The following is a 21,170-nucleotide window of genomic DNA, read 5'->3' as shown; positions in this document are numbered from 1 at the left end:
TACCTCCTTTCCTTTGTACATTGTTATCTCCAGTGCTTAAAATTGTCTTGCCCCCAGTTAATTCGTAATTGTCTTGAACACTAATTGAGAAAGTGCTTAAACTGTAACTAGTATTTCTGAAAGGAAATATACTCTCCAGTGAAAGAATAGCTTCAAGTTATTCAGCATAGATAGAACAGACTATAAGTATTATCAAGCAGCAGGCTTCTCAAAGGGATTTTTATGTGAGATAGTTATGATTGGATCTCTTTTAACAACAGTTTAAGGTTTTATTTGCCTTAGCATGTTATGATCCAGTTTTTATCTAAAAGTGGTGACTCTTTCTTGTGTGAATAGTAGGGATATCATCAAACTTTATTTTCTGGTCCCTTCTCCTCCAAAATCTTCTGTTAACTAGATAAGAATGTTGGGGGAGGGGTGGTGAAGAAATGTTAGAAACATAATATGTGTAAATTGTTTCATGTATGTTGATTGCTACCTTTCTTGTAGTTTACCCAATAGCAACATTTATTTGGGCACACATCCTTACAGAAAAAAGTACACTAATTTTAAGTGTGGAATAAGTTAGGGCTATCTTGCATTTGTAATAAACATCTATTTAGGACCATATGGTATACAAGTAGTTTTTATTATAAATAGTTTTATTCGATTCTAACAAAAACCCTGGTATTCGGCAGTGGATTCTATCTCAGTCCTAATTTAATTAATATGGACATTGAGATGTGTGAGATGAAGGTTACTGATTTACCCAAAGTCATGTGGTTAATAAATTACAGTCTGGGTCTTCTGACTCCAAATCTCATACTCTCTATTTTCTTCTTATCTTCTAGTAGTGGAAATTAAGCCCTAAATAAGAGAGGCTACGACCTCCAAAGTGGTGGTTGTATATATGCTGTATTGATTTGTACCTGAACTATGCACACCAAGGCCATATTTGCCCTGATTATAGCCACATTGTGATGATCTCCCAAGGTCAGATCTGGTTTATTCTTTTAGTTAACTAAAAATCTGCATTTATCCTTGTTTCTTTTTATGCTTTTCCACCAACCTGTAATTGAGGAATTTTCTTTTTTTTTCTTGAGACAGAATCTTGCTCTGTCACCCAGGTTGGAGTGCAGTGTGCGATCTCAGTTCACTGCAGCCTCCCAGGTTCAAGCAATTCTCCTGCCTCTGCCTCCTGAGTAGCTGGGATTACAAGCATGTGCCCCCATGCCTGGATCATTTATATTTTTAGTAGAGATGGGGTTTCACCATGTTGGCCAGGCTAGTCCTAAACTCCTGACCTCAAGTGATCTGCCTGCCTCAGCCTCCCAAAGTCCTGGGATTACAGGCATGAGCCACCTGGCCAGCCTGTAATTGAGGACTTTTCTATGTGTCCTATTCTCAACAGTTGCTGCTGTGCTTAAGAAAGAGGAGGAAATTTTTTTTAATCTCTGAGGAAAGTAAAGGAAACCAGAATACTATAGTACACGTAATTTTTCAGTCTTCATGAAAATGCAAGCTGTGAATTTGAGTTTTAGTGTCGTGAAGCCAGAGTCTGTACAGATAATTTGTGGCAATTAATGACCACCCACCTTAATGATCTTCCATCAGAAACCTTTTTAAGACCTCAGTGGCCAGCCACAGCCTACCTTTGTGGCTTCATCTCCATCCACACTAGACAGCCACCCCCAGTTTCTGAACATGCACAGCTCTCTTGCCTTGTGTTCCTGGACCAAGCTGAGGGTCAGGCTGCTATTTTTTGTGGCCCTATAATAAGATGCTGATGAACTGGGGAGGAAGAGAGTTTTTATTTCTGTAACCAGTTACAGGGAGAAGGCCTGGAAATTATTGCCAGACTAACTCAAAATTACAAAGTTTTCCAGAGCTTATATACCTTCTAAGCTATATGTCTTTGTGTAAGTGTGCATTTATCTAAAGACGTAAGTGATTACCTTCTTTTAATCTATAAGATCTTAGTGTTGAAGACCTTCCTCTGGAACCTCAGTGAATTTACTTAATCTAAATGGGTTCTGGTACTAGAGTGATTACACTTAATCTTGTCTCTTGCTAAATCATGGAGTTCCTTAGACCTCCAGTAAACTCGTTTGTGGAGGCCTTAGGGAGTTCCTTCAGATTCCCAGTAAAATTTGTTAAATCCTAAATGGTTCCTGTTAAGAATTCCTTTATTATTTTGCCATGCTTTAAGGCCCAGGAAAGGCCCAGGCAAAACTTTTGTTGGGATTTTGTTACATTCCAGCCTTTGTATAAGGGTAGTGGATTTTAATATTTAGCTTAACTACTCTGCCAGTACTGAAACAGTTGTTATGGAGTCCTGCGTTAGTGAGACCTAGCTTGCCACACTTGTTTACCCACTCTTTCCAGAGTATACTTTCTTTCCTTCTTTTTCTTTTTAAATACTCATCTTAGGTCTCATTCAGATTTTGTACAAGTTTCCCTACATTTTCTTCAACATCTAGTCAGAATTTGTTTCCTTCCCTTTGTTCCCACTGCTTTATTTTCATTGTTAGAACATGATTTACAGCGTGACATAAGTTTCTGTTTGTTGTATAGACTTCTGACTTTCCCAGTTTATTGCAAATCCTTTAATGACTGGGATTGTAACATATTTATCTTAGTATACTTGGCAGGGTGCCTTGTAGAGTAGGTGCTCAGTAACTATTTGATTGAATTTGTTTGTTTTAGGTACTTTGCAGCAACTCAGTTTGAACCCCTGGCAGCAAGATCTGCTTTTCCTTGTTTTGATGAACCAGCATTTAAAGCCACTTTTATCATCAGGATCATAAGGGATGAGCAATACACTGCTTTATCAAATATGCCTAAGGTACTGTTCTGTTCCTTGAATGTAAAATCTTTGAATGGGTCTCTTTTTTTTAAGAACATTTGAATTCCTCTTTGCCAGACTACAGCTGAGAATGATTAAAATCATATGCATTAGTATTCTTCCTTAAAATACTTAAATAAAAATTAAAATATCTTCGTATCAGTTGAGAAGTCACCTTGAGGAGGACTTGAAAGAGAAAGACCTGCTGGACTTGGAATGTGTGGATAGGAAATGTGAGTGTGCACTGTGTATTAAGTTGTGCAAATATTAATATTTTGAATTAGTACAAGATTAGAGTAATATTTTCTGAGACAGGATGAATTTGCTATTCTAAACAGTGTTATTTGAGAGTGTTGAATCGTAAATGTTCTTGGGGGTTTTTTTGGTTGGTTTGTTTTTTGTCTCAGACACCTGAGGGGCTGTGGCTAGGGGAGAGGAGCATGCCATACTCAGCAGGCTATGGAGCCAATCCCATAGGCAGCAGAGCATGATCTGTAACAAGACAGCACTGTACCAGCTCCACTCTCCACACTGAGCCATACTCTTCATCTTTCTCTAGAGAGATGGATGCCTACTTTAATTCATGGTTGGAAAATTCTGTAAGGTTGCTTGCATTCCCTCCTTTTGTGTTTGCTGCCCACTTCTCTAATGACTTACTACTGACTTTGTTCCCACTAAGCTTTCTTAGGGATCCTCAGCATGGCACTCCATGAAGCCATTTCAGATCATTTGAAGGGATATCACATCTAGAGCTCCTTTTTCTGTAAATGTATTTGTAGCAGTAGAGTGGAGCAATCCCAGGTCATAAGGAAGGATTTTGGTTTTGGAGGTGTTTCAGCAGGAGAAACAGAAGCACTGTGACTATCTTTAACTTAACATTTATTTAGTCATCTTTGGGACTAAAAACTTCTTGAGGATTTTCACTGTGCTCCATATGTCCTAATGATGAAGGATGGCACAACAGACTGAGACTAAGAGCCATGCTCTTTGCAGAAACTCATACTGAGAGGTTGTCATATGCTAGCATCTTTATTACTTATTTCCTATTTGAATTTTCAGTTTCTCTGTTTGTCATTATCATTTATTCCTGTAGTTACTGAACTGTCATCTTTTCCCCTTTGCTTGTAGAAGTCATCAGTCCTTCTGGAAGATGGACTTGTTCAGGATGAGTTTTCTGAGAGTGTTAAGATGAGCACTTACCTGGTTGCTTTCATCGTGGGAGAGATGAAGAACCTGAGTCAGGACGTAAATGGAACCCTGGTATGTTGATGTGGCAATTGTCTGAAAGCCTGTGTCACAAGAGGTTCAGAGGAACACTCGCTTTAATGATTCCCAGTGGCTGCTGTATGAAGGAAACAAGCTTTTAGATCACACTCTGACATGTTATATCAGAATGCTACTTTTTTGCTTAGCTGTTATTTCTGTTACTAATTTAATAACAAAGTCAATAATTTTCAAATTTTTAAAAATTTTACTTTCAAAGAGTATTTTGGTCAGGCACTATTATGTATACTAAAGCTTTTAGGACTGAGTGATAGCCACTAGCCTGAGGGGAATATTTAGATTTAAATTAATTAAATACAATTTAAAATTCACTTCCAGTGTCACTAACCATATTTCAAGTGTTCAGTAGTGTTCATACAACTAGTGGCTACATATTTGATAGTTCTAGGTTGTAAAAATTAGATGAACCTCCCCTTTTGTCAAAGCAAATCCTGATTGAGATTTCTCATCCTAGAGTAATGAGTAAGATTATTTTATTTAAGGGTCTGGTTTATCTGTATTTTGCCATAATTGATTATTTGTTCTAATTAGGCTCTCCTGTTTTTCTTTGTCGTTAGTACCTGTTTGTAAATGATTATTTGATTGGATTTTATACTTTGATTTCACAGTAGAAACCTAGTAAAGCTAATGTTTTCAAATACAACATAGAAGGAGAAAAGGCATTTTATTATATTTATTAAACTAAAAACAATTTTTCTTATGATAGAAATATGATGGAATGTCTTAGTTTCTGTTTTCATATTTTTTAGCTCTATCAGGGAATATCCTAGTTTTAGGTTCTCTTTCTAAAGAGCTTTATATTAATCACAGGATACTTGGATCTTATCATTTTGCTACTTCAAAAGGGTATATGTTTCCTATTAGAAAAGTCTATCATGTCTACCCCGTACCTCTCAGAAATAAGGACAGAAATAAGGATTCTCTTGCTATTTATCAGCAGTAACCCTGTATGCCTTTAATGATGCTACTCAAAAAGTAAACTAAGTGTTTAATGGTAAGTGTAGACTACAGTTATAAGTGCTAAATAATAGTTCACACACCTTTGCATTGAAAGACTTTATGTCAAGTCTGAACTAAACATTTTTCAGAGTTCTTTCAAAAGGATATTATGACTGGCTTAAATCTGAAATAATTCAGTTAATTCCACTTTAGGTGTTGCATCACATATTTAGCCTTTGTAGCCTCAATAAAGCCTAAGAAGCACAATCTGAAACAGCCAGGTTTGCTGCTGCTTCAAGGCTCAGCTGAATACTACCTTCTCCCTGAAGTGTTTCTTTCTTTCCCCAGCTGGAATTAATCATTCCCCCTCTGATTTTCCATAGCAGTTTAATTACCTCTTTTTTGTAGTTCTTATCATACTCATTGATATAAAAAACCCAAGCACTTTTCATGTATCCCAAAATGTATGCAGTCTTGGTTTTGTTCCCCACTTCTTGTGTTTCTTCCTATTCACTCTCTCTCTTCCTCCTTCCCTCTTTCTCTCATCTGCTGTGTTTGCTTCACAATACCTGTAGGATTATATTCAGATTCATCATTTGATACTCAAGGCCATTCTTATAAATTCAGCTATATTTCTTTCTTGTTTAAAATTTATTATTCTTTTTAAAAAATTTCCCAACCATCTGCACACTGATCTTTCTTTTTTCTTTGTTGGAAACAGAGTCTTGAACTGTTGCCAGGCTGGAGCGCAATGGTGTGATCTCAGCTTACTGCAGCCTCCACCTCCCAGGTTCAAGTGATTCTCCTGCCTAATCCTCCTGAGTAACTGGGATTATAGGAGCCCACCACCACACCTGGCTAATACTGTGTATTTTTAGTAGAGACAGGGTTTCACTATGTTGGCCAGGTTGGCCTCGAAATCCTGATCTAATGATCTACTTGCCTCGGGCTCCCAAAATGCTGGAATCTTTTTAAAAAATTTTTTAGTGACAAGGTCTCATTCTGTCACCCAGGCTGGAGTGTGACGTGCAATCATAACTCACCGGTAAACTCAAGGTCCTAGGCTCAAGTGATCCTCTCCCAAGTGGCTGGGACTACAGGCATCTGCCATCATACCTGGCTAGATTTTTGTTTGTTTGTTTTTTGGGTTTTTAAAAAATTTTTTTGTAGAGATATCTTGCTGTGTTGCCCAGGCCAGCTTGACCTCCTGGGCTCAAGCAATCCTCCTGCCTCAGCCTCCCAAAGTGCTGATAATACAGGTTTAAACCACACACCTGCAATTTCAGCTATATTTCTTATTGCTTCATTGTGAATTCTTTCATCTAGGCAAGCTGAATTATTCATTGCCCACATACATACCTCATTCTCATGTATGTGTGTGCATGTGCATGCTTGTGTGTATGTGTGTGGAAAGAGGAAGAGATTGAGAAATTTTAGGTGACTTTTTTTTATTTATTTACCTGTATTAGGAAACAACATGGTTAAACATAGACTCTGGAGTCTAATTGAGTTGAAATGCCTCCTAGGTAGCTTACTAGCTACGGGCCCTGAGGTAGACCACTCTCATCCTTATATACACGTATATATCCTTATATAACCATATATACACACAAACATACACACACACATATACACATATGCATATTTATGTAGAGTACATACTTCCTTTTTCATATGTAAATATATTATAAAATCCTTGCATGTCAGTATATAATCTACATTATTTTTAAAAGTCAGAAGTAAATGTTTTGAAAATATTAGCATTATACAAATAAATAATAGTTTTATTAACTTCTTCCTGTTTTAGGAAATGGGGAGGAATATAACATGCATTATATTATATATAACATGCAAATATAACAACACAAAGTTATACTTTGTGCTGACAGCTGTTCTAGCACTCATTTATAAATATTTTTTCATTTATAAATCAAATAAGGGAGATGTTAGTCCCACATTGCTGATGAGGAAGCAGTGTGTCAAAGGACTTAAGTAATTGAGCTACGATTACATAATCAGTGATAGTCAAAATTGTTTTGTCCACCACAATATGCTGCTGCTTATACCAAATGGCATGTAAGTTAACATCTGTTATTTACATTAGGTATGGTGACCAGAAATTTAAAACTTGTAGTCTGACAAAGGATTTTTGTTATGCTAACATCTCTAGGATGGCTTCTATTTTGTAATATTTGATGGGTAGGTTGATTTAACAAGATTCAGAGATAAGGCAATAGAGCTTTACTAAAGGCAATATTACTAACCAGCTAAAAATTTCAAGGTTGACTATGGATTATTATACGTGTCCTGTTCAATGTTAAATACTGCATTGTTGTCAAAAGCCTAAAAAAGAGGAACATGTATTTCATCATTTCTGTTCATTCTTCATTCCATAAATTTCCCCCTGCCTTCAGAAATGCCAGAATTACCTGGACAACTCTAGGCCAGTTGTGAAAGACATTGCCTGCTTTTGTTTGCCACTGCCTGCTTTTGTTTTTACTCTAGATAGGCATAACATGTAGACTCAGAATCTAGTCATGCGGACACCATATCTGACATTGAGCATTGAAGTAGAACCTTCACCAGTATCATCCATGTGAAGTTATAATTTTAATTTATTCATGTTTAGTCTGAAACATGACTACATGACTTTGTTCCAGATTTCCACTAAAAACATTTCTACCTCAACTGTCTTCCACCAGCCTGGGACACTGTACACAATTTATATCATTCTCCTAAAGCCATCTCATCAGTTATTCTAGGTAGACTTAGCTGTTTTTATAGGGGAGAGTGGTAGAATTTCTGCTTTTCTGTGTGTCCAGTTATCTGTTGAGGAAGACTGGTGTTTTTTTCAGAAAATTTAGTATTGAAGCTTCTGATATTTTCTGCCTTTATAAATCTTGCAGGTCATATTATTGTCCTTTTTGAGAGGATGAAGTTTTGTTCTATTTTTGCTTTTGTTATTAGGTTTTATTTTTATTAAATCATGAAACAAATAAGTTAAACTTAACAAATCTGTTATCACTCAATGTTACTTCACGTGAGTTACTTCACTTAGAATAATGGACTCCAGTTCCATCCAGGTTGCTGCGATTGCCATTGTTTCGTTTATTTCTCTGACTGAATCCTATTCCATGGTGTGTGTGTGTGTGTGTGTGTGTGTGTGTGTGTGTGTGTGTATCACAGTTTCTTTATCCACTCATTGATTGATGGGCATTTGGGCTGGTACCATTTTGTAATTGCTAATTGTGTTACTATAAATGTGTGTGATGTATCTTTTCTGTATAATGACTTCTTTTGCTTTGAAAAATACCCAGTAGTGGGATTGATTAATCAAATGATGGTTTGAACTTTTAGTTCTTGAAGGAATCTGCACACTGTTTTTCATAGTGATTGTAATAGTTTACAATCCCACCAGCATCATAAAGGCGTTCCTTTTTCACCACATCTATGCTACCATCTGTTATTTTCTGATGTTTTTATTATGGCCATTCTTGCAGGAGTAAGGTGGTATGCATTGTGGTTTTGATTTGCATTTCCCTGATCATTAGTGATGTTCGGCATTTTTTAATATATTTTTTGTCTATTTGTATATTTTCTTTGGAGAATTGTCTATTCATGTCCTTAGCCCACTTTTTGATGGGGTGTTTTTTTCTTGCTAATTTGTTTGAGTTCCTTGTAGATTCTAGATATTAGCCTTTGCCAAATGTATAGATTGTGAAGATTTTCTCCCACTTTGTGGGTTGTCTGTTTACTCTGCTGATTGTTGAATACGTGTCCTTTCCCCACTTTATGTTTTTATTTGCTTTGAGAAATTGTTGACAGGTTTAACATCACTTAATGGGAAACTAAAATTGGAGTTAGACTTCACCAATGTGCTTTTCCCAATCATGAATTGTTCAACAAGTTTTCATTTCCTACCTGTTGAGATCTTCATTTTGATGTTTTTGTTTTCTGCTGTGTCTAATTTACATCCCACTTTCCCAGGTGAGTATAAAGGGCTTTTTAAAATCAATTAGAAAATAAAAGCATTGTTTTGTAAAACCTATTGCTTTGAACCTGTTTAACACTTGCCTTTTTATACTTACTGAATAAGATGTTTATAGTTTGTTACATCATATGTATTTAATTTATTCATTAGCCAAAAAAAAAAAAAAGAGTGAGCAAGAATTGCAGTTTAAATAGTAAGTTTGATTCCATCTACTTTCTCTCTTAGCATGTACCCTGTAGTGAATGGGCAGTGGGAGACATGAATCTGTTGTTCCCCTAGTTGGTTTTAGTTGCTGTGTTCAACTCGTATCACAAGTGTTTCTCTGTATAATATGTATATTTTTATAACCTGATCTTTAAAAACACACCAACAACTGAAAAAAACGTAAGTTATACCGAGCACTGGAAGAAAAACTGGCTGTGCCATACTTACTGGAAGAGAATATGTTGGTCTCTAATTTTTTTTTCCAGGATAATTTCAACAAATGTACAATTTATGCATTATGTGTTAACTTTAGAACTAACTTCATCGTAAGATGTGACTCCTTGGTGTTGAGTGCCTGCTAGATGCCAGGTGCAGTGATAGGTCCTGAAATGATGAACATTTAGTTTTGTCCTTCAAATAACTCTCAATTTTTATACCTCATAAGTAAGGAAGGGCAACCACAGGTAATGGGAGAAGAGAAGAGTGTCATATAATTAAATAGGCAAATACTTATAAATTTCTATAAGATGACCTAAAGTAGTTATTTTGAATGTTGCTAGCTTTAAAAAAGTCGGGGAGGGGATCGGTAAGTTTTTTTTAACATTTTATATGTATGGAAGGGACTTGCTAAACTCTGTGGGGGCTAAAGTAACTATAAGCAAGTGTTTCTATCCAGAAAGATCTCATACAATTCTATAGCATTTTCAGATATGCTAGTCTAGACAGTGCTACTTGACTATCATGCCATTTTAATTGTACTTGTCCTTACATGATACATAATGTTTCCATTTAGGTTTCTGTATATGCTGTACCAGAAAAGGTTGGTCAAGCTCACCATGCCTTGGAAACAACTGTGAAGCTTCTTGAGTTTTTTCAAAACTACTTTGAAATTCAGTACCCACTTAAGAAATTGGGTAAGAATCAAAGTGTCTCTGATTTTTGTTATAATTAGAACCTAGAGTTATTTTGCAAATGTTTTTTAGAAGGAAGTTCTGCCCAAGTTGTTTGCAGATAAAACCAAAAAACATTACTAATGCTTTAAAATTGTATTTGTTAAGATTATTTAGATTTCATGAATATATCCAAACTTGGAACTTCAAACACTTAAGATTATAGGGCTGTAAAAAAGTTTATAGAGCTGCTTAAGTAGGAACTTGCTTAGGACTTAGTCTGCAATTTGACTAATTCTAACTTCCAAGAAATACCTGATTCAAATACTAAGAACTGAGTAATGGGAGCTCAGGAAAGCAAGAGCATTTCAGTACTGTAGCTAGTCCTAGACAGTAGAGTATTGGCCATGAACTTTGTACTTCTTGTTCTGGGAAGCTGATTGATTGTGAAGGAATTGGGCATCTCTTTCCTCACTAAGACACAGTGGACCAGTGACTCTAAAAGGGTTTGAACAGGCCATCCTCGGCTGACATGTGGGTAGGGAGCATGTAGAGCTAGAATAAGGCAGATTCCATTTATTAGAAATATAAGAAGAATTCATTGCTTTCACAATGATAAACCACTGAATAAAATATTTTGAGTAGAAAATGCCAAAAGATGAGGGAAAGTTGATCACTTATTTCCTGTTATGTCTAGATTTGGTGGCTATTCCTGACTACCAAGCAGTAGCAATGGAAAATTGGGGTTTGCTCACCTTCCAAGAGGAGACGCTTCTGTATGACAGTAACACTTCTTCAGTGGCGGATAGAAAACTGATGTCTAAAATCATTGCTCATGAGCTGGCCCACCAGGTATTAGCAACCAAGGCTGTTACATGTCACACCTGGAGTTATTGTTAGCATTTAGATGCTAATAATTCTTCAGCCTTTTTTTTTTTAAGTATTTCCTTTTTTTTTAATAGAAAAATGCTTTTTAAACACAATTTTCCAATGAAAATGCTATCAGATGTTGATGTATGACTTTGCAGGTTAAAGCATTTTCACATCTGTCTTACTTCATAACTGCTCTAGGGTGGGTATTAATCACATTTCACAGATGTAAAAACTGAGACTCAGTTTAAATAAATGGCTTGCCGTAAGTCAAATAGCTAATAAGTGGCAGCACTTGGTCCATGTAAAGCCACTATCTCTTCGAGATTTCTTTTTCCCCCTCAGTGATACACCGCTGCCTCACCTCTGACAAATGGCCACTGCCCAGTATAACTTTGTGGGGAAGAATCCCTTTCTCTAAGTTGCACTCTTCTGACAACTCGAATGGTAGCTGTCAGGGCTGGATTTTTTTATTCATCTCTTGCTGGAATGGGGTTCCCTGTTAATTTTGTTAATTTTGGAGAGGGGGTTTCTGAGAAAACAGCAAAGGTACTGTTTGTGTGACATGGAGAGAAAGATGATTATATGGGTACATAACACCCCCATTCTGATACCTTGTCTGTTGTGCCCTGGATGAGGTGATTAACTAGCATTGGATATGGTTTGGGTGATGTCATGACAGGGACACGTCATATTAGGAATAGGATGTATTCTAGTCAGCTTATTTCCTACTTCAAACACCATGTATGAATCTAGCCCTTATGAAGACTTCATGACAAGCTGGCATATGAAGCACATTCTTATTTGCTTTAAAAATAGGTCATATAGTTAAGTTGTCTTTTGGGGAATCTCCTCTAGGTCTGTTATTTCTGAAGCCACCTGCCACCATTTGGGACTATTACTCTGTTGTTTCCTCTTTAGTACTTATAAATCATCTTCCTCTGAAAAAGGTTTGAAGATAATATCATAGAAAAATACGTTATTGTAATTCTCAAAGGTGTTTTGTTTTATGCAGTAACCTCATCTTTTTGCTGCTGATTTGAGATAAGCCTTAGGCCACACTGACCAAATTACATATCTTATAACTACTTTTTATTTCAAGGAGTTTTTAGATACATTTTTTTAAGGAGGCTCTCCTGTTACTTTTTTCCTTCCTCTTTTCTTCTCTCATAAAAGGAAATATTTTCTTCTCTTTTCTATCTCATAGAAGGAAATATTTAATATCTTCTGACTTCATTTGTTTATATATATGCCATCTTTTTTTAAGAAACAAGGTCTCACTCTCACTCAGGCTGGAGTGCAGTGGCATGATCATAGCTCACTGCAACTTTGAACTCTAGGGCTCAAGTGATCCTCTCACCTCAGCCTCCCAAGTAGCTAGGACCACAGGCATGCATCACCATGCCTGGCTTAATTTTTTTGTAGAGACAGTCTTGCTATGTTGTCCATGCTGGCTTGAACTCCTGGCCTTAAGCAATCCTCCTGCCTTGCCCTCCCAAAGCACTGGGATTACAGGTGTGAGCCACCATGCCCAGCCTTTCTTTATATGTCAACTTTATTAAGGAATGTTATTTGAATTCTGGTTTGAATCATGCAAATACTATCTTCAATTTGGGCAACGGAGGAGAAACAAAGTTATAGGCTTTCTGACTACAGAAACATCTCTCATATAGAGACTTTTTAGTTGTCATGGATGGTTGTATTAGATATAATGGAAAATAATCTTACGAACTTGATATTAGAAAGTAGAAAAAGTCATTATCTAGGAAATCTCACTTTATGAGTTGGCCAAAAGAAGTTTTAGTTTCCCTATATTCATGCTATATTCCATGTTTATTACATTGATAAATGTGCTAATAACCTTTTTTGCTTGTTTTCCCATTCAGTTAAGGTAAAATGTTAAAATTTCTGTTTTATTCTTAAAGTAAATTTATACAACTCTTATAAGTTTTCAATTAATTTGAATATGGTTTAACTGTAAGTGTATTTTTAAGATATTGTAGTCAAGTTATGGGTGACTAATATGACACTTCAGCCAATTATTTAAAAGGAATTCCTGAGGATATAAATATACTGTGAGTTGTTTTCTCTCCCTCAGTGGTTTGGCAATCTGGTGACAATGCAGTGGTGGAATGATCTATGGGTAAATGAAGGTTTTGCCACTTTCATGGAGTATTTCTCTTTGGAAAAAATATTCAAAGAGCTTTCTATTGTAAGTACACGGTTTCTTTGGCCTACTATGAATGGTAGGAGGAAAAATAGTCAAATCACATTTTCATGTATTTTCTGTGCATCTGGAGTAATGAAAATGTTTCTAGGAAGGTATGCCAAGCTTGACCTTGGTTACTGATATCTATACCTTTTGAGATTTGATAGTGAAAATTATGCTTCTATTTATTGATGTATTCAGTTGAAAGCTGAACTTGTATAGGATTATTTCACATTTTTGTCACTAAGATAAACATTTCAAGCTGTTCTGCAATATTTTCTTCAAAACAGCTGTAGTTCTTCTGCTTGCAGGAATTTAGATAAAGTTGCAAGTTCCTTTTTGCAAAAGTAAAGTGTGTAAAAAGAGAAAAAAATTAAAACATTTTGTAGAATTACTGTTTCTTTACTATCACAATGTACATTCTTGTAATAATGGTATATAAGTTGTTACAAAGAAATAATTTGCCCTTTTTAAGGTAAAAACCACATTTTATGCCTTTTCCAAAGATTAGGAATAGCCTTTCAATACAGAGAGGTATAATAGTGTTGTCACTATGGTATTAGACTCTCAGGAAATATTTCTAGTACTTAGGGATATTCAGACACACTAGCCCAGATATTATCAAGATGACTCAAACAGCAGGTGGGAAAGTGTAAAGATACCTTCCAACCTTGAAATTTTTTGACTTTCTATTAAACTTCCTGATATTGAACTTATGAACCAAGATGGCTTTTAAAACAGAAGTACTCTTAGAGCTTTTGATTTAAATTTTTTGATAGGGCTTGTTCAAAAATTTCAAGTGGTAGGAGAAAGCAACTGATGTTAATTGATTAATATCAAGTGGTAGCTAGAAATCCGTGTAAGCTACTTAATTAAGCAATGAGATACACAGTTTGACCACTTGGTGGTGCCCGGAATGTGTAAAAACGTCTAATACATGTTCTAGGGGAACTCATCTGCTGACCTCTTAAATAATTCTTTCTGTTGAAGAATTATATTTTATTTAAAATGGACCTCAGTTAAGGAAAATATATATTTTCTTAATAGAAATACTAGTCTATATATAAGAAATAAGCATAAGGACCAGTTTTTGTTCTTTCTCTTAAATTTCAGGTTTCATTTAAAAAATATATATGCTAACCTTTTTAGAATATTCATCTTGTGTACCCAGAGTTGGCATTTGTTTACTTTGGTAATAGATTCTTAGGTATGCTAATAGATTTTTAGGTAATAGATTTTTGCATATACTATTGTTTAGGAAATGCTAATTTTTATGTGGCCATGTTATAATTGTAATTTTAAATTTAAGGAATATTAATGAAGGTCACAATCTTCCTACATTTTTGAAAGCTTATATTCTGAAGTTTAGTGACACATCATTTTTTTCCTAATGATCTTACATAATAATTAGTCTAATTCATGTAAATAATTACTATACTTTTGCCTTTGACATTATTCATGATACTCTAATCTTTTCATTTTTTCAAAGTACGAAGATTTCTTAGATGCTCGATTTAAAATCATGAAGAGAGATTCCTTAAGTTCATCTCATCCAATATCATCATCTGTTCAGTCTTCAGAACAAATTGGAGCAATGTTTGATTCTCTTTCCTATTTGAAGGTATTGTGAACAAAAAGGTAGCTAGAGTGGGTTTCAAATTTCATATGTGAGTAAGCTGCATGATTTAGATTATTTTAAAGATTAATTTTTTTCAGGTATTAATGTTAAACTCTAAAATGTTTACATATATATAAATCTTAGTCTTAACTTTTTTGTGAGTTTTTTCCTTTCTCTAATTCTCATTTAACTTGTATGACTAGTATTCCAGACAGTTAACCAGATCTTATAGCAATGCATCTTTTAAAGTCAGTTTACACTCCAGATTTACAGATAGAGTATGTTTGAGGAAGGTCCTAAGCAAGCTCTTGGCTGTGTTACTCAGAAATTAGATATGCTCTCAAGTCAGGATTGCCAAAACAAGTAGGCAAAAACGATTTTAAGAATTGAAGATTAGATTGCAGGATCTGAAACATACACTCTGGGTTTCAAAGTAAAGAAAAAGCAGAAAGTTAAACCCCATTCAAGTCACCATAGGTCAGAGAATGAAAGAATAGGAATAATAGTGTCATTCACATTTACATTGTGGGGAGGGATGAATGTTATGGCTGTCAGACTAGATAGAGAAGAAAATACATAAGATATGTGAGATACAGTCTGTGCCATCAAGTAGCTGAAAGTTTAGGTGGTTGGTACTTGTGGAGGAATAAGAGAGGTAATATGTGCTGAGTGGGGCAGAGAATTTTTTCCTAGGATAACAAAGAGAAATTTGGGGGAGGAAAATGAGAATTGAGATGATTTAAGTAATTAAAATATAGGTAAGGAGGAGTGGGATGTATAGGGTAGTCCAGGAATGGAACAATGAGGTCTGCAAAGAAAATGAAGTACTAATGGTCAAGTATGTTTTTTTCTGAGAGTCAGTGTTTGACTGCAGTAGAAGCCTCATGTGAAGAGGGGAAGGAAAGTTGAGTGGGGCCCAGTTGTAGAGGGCTCTGGATACCATAAGGAATCCTTTTTTCCTGTGTAATGGGAAGCTTGAAAAGACTTTTGAACAGAGAAATAACTTGATTAAAGTTACTATTTAGGAAAAGTAAATTGGTTTCAGTTTATAAAGTAGATTCAAGTGGAAAGAAATGTAAAGTCAGGAAATTGCTGCCAAAGTCTAGGCATGAAATGATAAAAGTTTGAAATGAGGAGTGCTAGTAAGGGTGGAAAGAAAACAATGGGTATAAAAATACTGGGCAGGGAAAGTACTTAAATTATTAGTGACAGGGTAAGGCAGGTAAAGAAAGAGGCAGAAATGTTTTTCAGGTTCAAACCTGACTGACAGGAAGAATTACTGCACAGGTACTTTGAACTAACAAGAAAATCAGGAGTTCAGTTAGCTATATGAAATCTATTCCAATTAGAGCTACTGCTATGATTTTTGAAGCCCATAATGGACCCGTTAATACAGAAAATTTAAAACTTGAGGTTCTGTTATTATATCAAACTTAAACAGTGCAGTTATTTCAGGATTTGAAATCCTGTTTAAAATGCTCTAAGTTCAGTATATAATAACAAAACACAGTCATAACAGTGCTCTATCTGCCTCTGACCCCAGCCCTCTTATTCCAGAATTCAATGTCTTCTGAACATGTAATTTCCACATCACAGTCAATCCCTGTCAACATGGTAACTACTTGTATCAGAATTGGGAATTTGGAAAATATTCTGTTAGAAAAGTAGGATACTGCATAACTTATCCAGTTATTCCTACTGGCGCTTACTTGGAGTATTGTGTGTAAGAAGGTAAGTGCCAGTAGGGAAATATGTTAGCAGACATATTCTGTTTGGTCTTTATAGTCATCAAGCCTGACTCTGATGCAGGTTGCCTTGCAAGAATTCATTCATTTAGCAAATCTTACAAGTACTAACCACGTATCAGGCATTGTTCTAGGTGCTGGATTATATCAGGGAAGAAGATGGACTGTCTCTTTTGTGAAGCTTTCATTTCAGGAGTCAAAGGTAGAGACAGCCAGTATACAAATGAATGAATAAATAGGTGTTGTGTTAAGTAATAAGTGCTAACATGAAAATAAAGTGTGATAAGGGAAACGAGAATGACAGAGGAATATAATATAAAATATATTTATAATATAATATGGTTGAGAAGTTTTCCTGTATGGTGACATTTGAACACCACCTAAGGCATGAGGAATGTGGTTCTCTTGGGGAAGAATATTCCAGGCAGAGGAAATAGCCACTGTATAGTGCTTGTGTGCAGGCCTGAGACTGCTATCCTTTGAAAGACCTGCTTGCAAGGTTGGCCCTTGGGTGCATGTGGGAACTTGGATTTTGGGAAAGTTCCCACTATTACATTATAAGAGTGGCTCACTGTGCCTAAACAATGTAGTTTATGCTGAACATCTGTTTCCCTTCTGGGTATCTTGGAGTTTTGGTATGTGCTAGGTGGAAGGTACCTTCATGACTACCCCACAGTAAATATCCTGGGTGCTGAAATCTCTAATGAGCATCCTGGGTAGATGGTATTTCACATGTTGTCACAACTTGCTGGAGGAATTAAGTGCATCCTGTGTGACTCCACTGGGAGAGGACTCGAAAGTTTTTGCCTGGTTTCCTCTGGACTTTGCCCCATACACCTTTCTTCTTAGCTGATTTTACTTCACATCTTTTCACCATAATAAATCATAGCAGAGAGTATGATTATATGCTGAGTTCTGTGAATCCTTCTAGTACATAATCAAACCTGGAACTGGTCTTGGAGACCCCCACATGAGATATGAGATTGAGAGAGATATGAGATTGAGGTATAAGATGCTTCCCATGTTCAAGTACCAGCAAGGATCCAATGTTATCTGGAGTAGAGTAAGCAGAGGGGAAAGTAGTAGATGAAGTTAGAGGGATTGTAAGAGGCCAGATTATTATAGGGTTTGCTAAGCCATGGTAGGGACCTTGATTTTATTCTAAGTGAAATGAAAAGCTATTTGATAGGGAAATACCATGGTATGGCTTATTTTGTAAAAGATCACTCCAGTCTTCAGCAGTACATGAAGTTAAGAGGACTAGTTAGGAAGTTATTATAATAGACGGGTGGCAAGATAATGGCCTGGACAAGAGAGGATGTTGTGAAGGTGTTGGAGATACTACTGAACTTGGAATATATTTTAAAAATTAATCCAGTAGAATTTGTTGATGAATTAGATGTGAAATACAAGAGAGGGGTCAGGACAACTTTTAAGATTTTTGCCTGAACAACTGCAAAAATTGAGTTGCCATTTGCTGAAATGAGGAAGACTTATTTAAGAGTAGATTTAGGGGGAAAAGGGGGAAAAAACTTCAATTTCTGAGTGAATATGAGATATGGATTAGACATCCAAATGGAGGTACCAAGCAGGCAGTTGGGTATGAGTCTGAAATTCAAGGGGTAAGAAATATGGTTAGATATATAAATTAGGGAATCATTTGGAAACGATGTCCAGTGAATAGGCAGAGAATCAAGAGTAGTGCTCTGCCACTTTCAAGGAGGAGCAGGTGATCAGTTGTATCAAATAGGTTGATAAGATGAGCCTGAGAATTCACATTTGTCTGGCACCAAGAAGTTTACCAGTGACCTTGATAAAAATATTTCCAGCCTGGCACAGTGGTTTACACCTGTAATCCCAGCACTTTGGGAAGCTGAGGCAGGTGGATCACCTGAGGTAAGGAGTTCAAGACCAGTGTGACCAACATGGTGAAACCCCGTCTCTACTAAAAATACAAAAATTAGTTAGACCTGGTGGCAAGTGCCTGTAATCCCAGCTACTCAGGAGACTGAGGCAGGAGAATCGCTTGAACCCAGGAGGCAGAGGTTGCAGTGAGCTGAGATTGTGCCATTGCATTTCAGGCTGAGTGACAAGAGTGAGACTTCTCTCTCAAAAAAAAAAAAAAAAGAGGCCGGGCGCGGTGGCTCACGCCTATAACTCCAGCACTTTGGGAGGCTGAGGCAAGCGGATCACAAGGTCATGAGACCATCCTGACCAACATGGTGAAACCTCATCTCTACTAAAAAATACAAAAAATTAGCTGGGGATGGTGGTGCATGTCTGTAGTCCCAGCTACCTGGGAGACTGAGGCAGGAGGATCACTTGATCCCAGGAGGCAGAGATTGCAGTGAGCCGAGATTGCACTGCACTCCAACCTGGCAACAGAGTGAAACTCCGTCTAAAGAAAAAGAAGAAAAAAACAAACCTTTCCAGCAGAGTGAATGAAAGAGAGCAAATGGAGATGGCACATTGAGGACAACTCTTTTGAGGAGGTTTACTACAATGGGGGAACAAAACAATACTGTGGTAACTGGAGGAGGGTGAAGTTAAGGAAGGATATTCTTTTATATGTTAAAAATTACAAATGTTACATCATGGTTTTTTTTTTGAGGGTCTTGCTCTATCACCCAGGCTAGAGTGCAGTGGCATGATCTCAGCTCACTGCAACCTCCGCCTCCTCTGTTCAAGCGATTCTCTTGCCTCAGCTGCCTGAGTAGCTGGGATTACAGGTGCATGCCATCACACCCAGTTAATTTTTATATTTTTAGTAGAGATGGGGTTTCACCATGTTGGTCAGGCTGGTCTCAAACTCCTGACCTCATGATCTGCTTGCCTTGGCCTCTCAAAGTGCTGGGATTACAGGCATGAGCCACCATGCCCAGCCTGTTTTTGTTTAATTAATGGGCATGTTACAATATGGAGGGGAAAATTGGTGATGCAGAAGAAAAAGGACTGATGGGGACAACAATGAGTACTTAAATTTATAGAATAAGCAATAGCTACGAAGTGTGACATAGAAATGAAAGTAATAGGTAATAAATTTAGTTATGTGTACAAGTAATCTTGACATTACTACATTTTTATCAAAAGTGAAATTTATTCAAAAACTATTTGAGTACCTACTATTTAGTGGGTATTATTTTAGTCTTTGGAGTTGAGCTTTTTACTTTCCCCCTCAATTAGCATACAGTGTAGAAGAGGAAATAAATGTGTAACAGATACAGGATGTCATATAAGTTGTATTGAAGATGGAGAAATGTGATTTCTATTTCAAGTCAGGGGGCTTCACAGAGGAGGTGGTGCTTATTTCAGGATTGGGAATGATGACATGTACATGAATGGAAATAGTGTGGCCTTAATAGTATGCTTACTGTCCTATACATTTGTTAGTTCCAAGCATTTGAAGTGACTCTACAAGAAGAAGAGAGATCCTGGTTATGTCACAACACAATATACTAAAATAAGAAATTAATAACCTACCTAGGAGGGAGACTTTTGAGAGCCTTGCCAATTTATTGTGCTTCTGCAGTGTGCGCTCATGGATTCAACGGGTAATTTAAGCACTGGCAATGGAGGTGTGGATGCCACAGAGAATTTGGCATGTTTTTCTATTAAAATGTATTTATAAATACTTAGCTTTTCAACACTAACATTGAAACAGTGAGTATACCGATAGACCACACAGAATGACTCACGGTTAGAATAGTGCACATGGGAATCTACTCCATTAACTCTTTTTCAAATCCCTTAAAATAATTTTAAGACAGTTGAACACAGTCCACATCTAGTTATATGAAACTAAGTAGCAGTGTATTATAACCAAGTTCTGTATATGAAAGCATATTTTTAGATTGACTGTAGTTTGAATTTTAGATTCTCAATTCAATAATCTATAGTATTCTGTTATTTCTTCCTTTTTTCTCACTTTTTTTTGAATAGGGAGCTTCTCTCTTGTTGATGCTGAAAACTTTCCTTAGTGAAGATGTGTTTCAACATGCTGTCATTCTTTACCTGCATAAGCACAGCTATGCATCAATTCAAAGTGATCATCTGTGGAATAGTTTTAATGAGGTAAGTGACCTAGGTAATTTTTTTAGCTCTTACTATAAAAGCGGGGGGTCATCTATTTATACTTTTTAGCATGTGTGTAAGTTAAGTCTGTGGTACCAAGCATAGTTATTTGAGAAAGAGAGGGATGGAGCTTACTATATAAATATTTATGAATGGAGCACTGAGTTTTATGTCAAAAAATGGGAGTGTTGTTCTTAGCTGCTGGAAAAGATGTGTGTGGGCTTGGGTAACCAGTTTTTTGTCTGTAACTTAAACTCCATTCCTATTTTGTAGGAAAGTTGTCTTCTCTGTATTAATGAATATTACTATATTTTCATTACTTGATTTTTTTTCCAAAAATCTCTTTTCCTATTCTTACCCTCTTTTTTCTCCCTTCTTTTAATGATTCTGTACTCTGCTCCATTCATCTCTTGACTTGTGACTATTCATCTAGAGTAGATGATACATGACAAGGTGACTGCGTATTATCCTTAGAGGATTTTGCTGTTGGAATTTTGTCATTCCTGGAAATATTCTAGCAAACAG

At 36.3% G+C, this 21,170-nt stretch overlaps 1 protein-coding gene and 1 long non-coding RNA gene across 8 annotated transcripts in view; one reads left to right on the top strand and one right to left on the bottom strand.

Annotated features, from left to right (window-relative positions):
- The window catches only part of LNPEP (leucyl and cystinyl aminopeptidase), a 109,716-nt gene that overhangs the window by 55,776 nt on the left and 32,770 nt on the right, over positions 1–21,170 (top strand). For all 5 annotated transcript variants that reach the window (XM_054252107.2, XM_017969767.4, XM_054252105.2 and 2 more), the window contains 7 exons: positions 2,686–2,824; positions 3,953–4,084; positions 10,036–10,156; positions 10,830–10,984; positions 13,101–13,214; positions 14,701–14,832; positions 20,514–20,645. In XM_054252107.2, the coding sequence (XP_054108082.2) occupies positions 2,686–2,824; positions 3,953–4,084; positions 10,036–10,156; positions 10,830–10,984; positions 13,101–13,214; positions 14,701–14,832; positions 20,514–20,645 (925 nt within the window). The remainder of the gene's footprint in view (positions 1–2,685; positions 2,825–3,952; positions 4,085–10,035; positions 10,157–10,829; positions 10,985–13,100; positions 13,215–14,700; positions 14,833–20,513; positions 20,646–21,170) is intronic.
- LOC103791487 (uncharacterized) overlaps positions 1–21,170 on the bottom strand; it is a 76,236-nt gene that overhangs the window by 45,288 nt on the left and 9,778 nt on the right. For 2 of the 3 annotated variants that reach the window (XR_004739780.3, XR_004739782.3), the window contains exons 3-4: positions 5,443–5,616; positions 4,025–4,166 (exon numbers count right to left, since the gene is read on the bottom strand). This is a non-coding gene — a long non-coding RNA (uncharacterized LOC103791487). The remainder of the gene's footprint in view (positions 1–4,024; positions 4,167–5,442; positions 5,617–21,170) is intronic. The other variant, XR_013532208.1, reaches the window with a different exon arrangement.

Source organism: Callithrix jacchus, chromosome 2 (assembly GCF_049354715.1).
Source record: "Callithrix jacchus isolate 240 chromosome 2, calJac240_pri, whole genome shotgun sequence".
NCBI lineage: Eukaryota > Metazoa > Chordata > Mammalia > Primates > Cebidae > Callithrix > Callithrix jacchus.
Note: the sequence above shows the minus strand (reverse complement) of the source record. Positions and strands in the feature narration are given on the sequence as shown.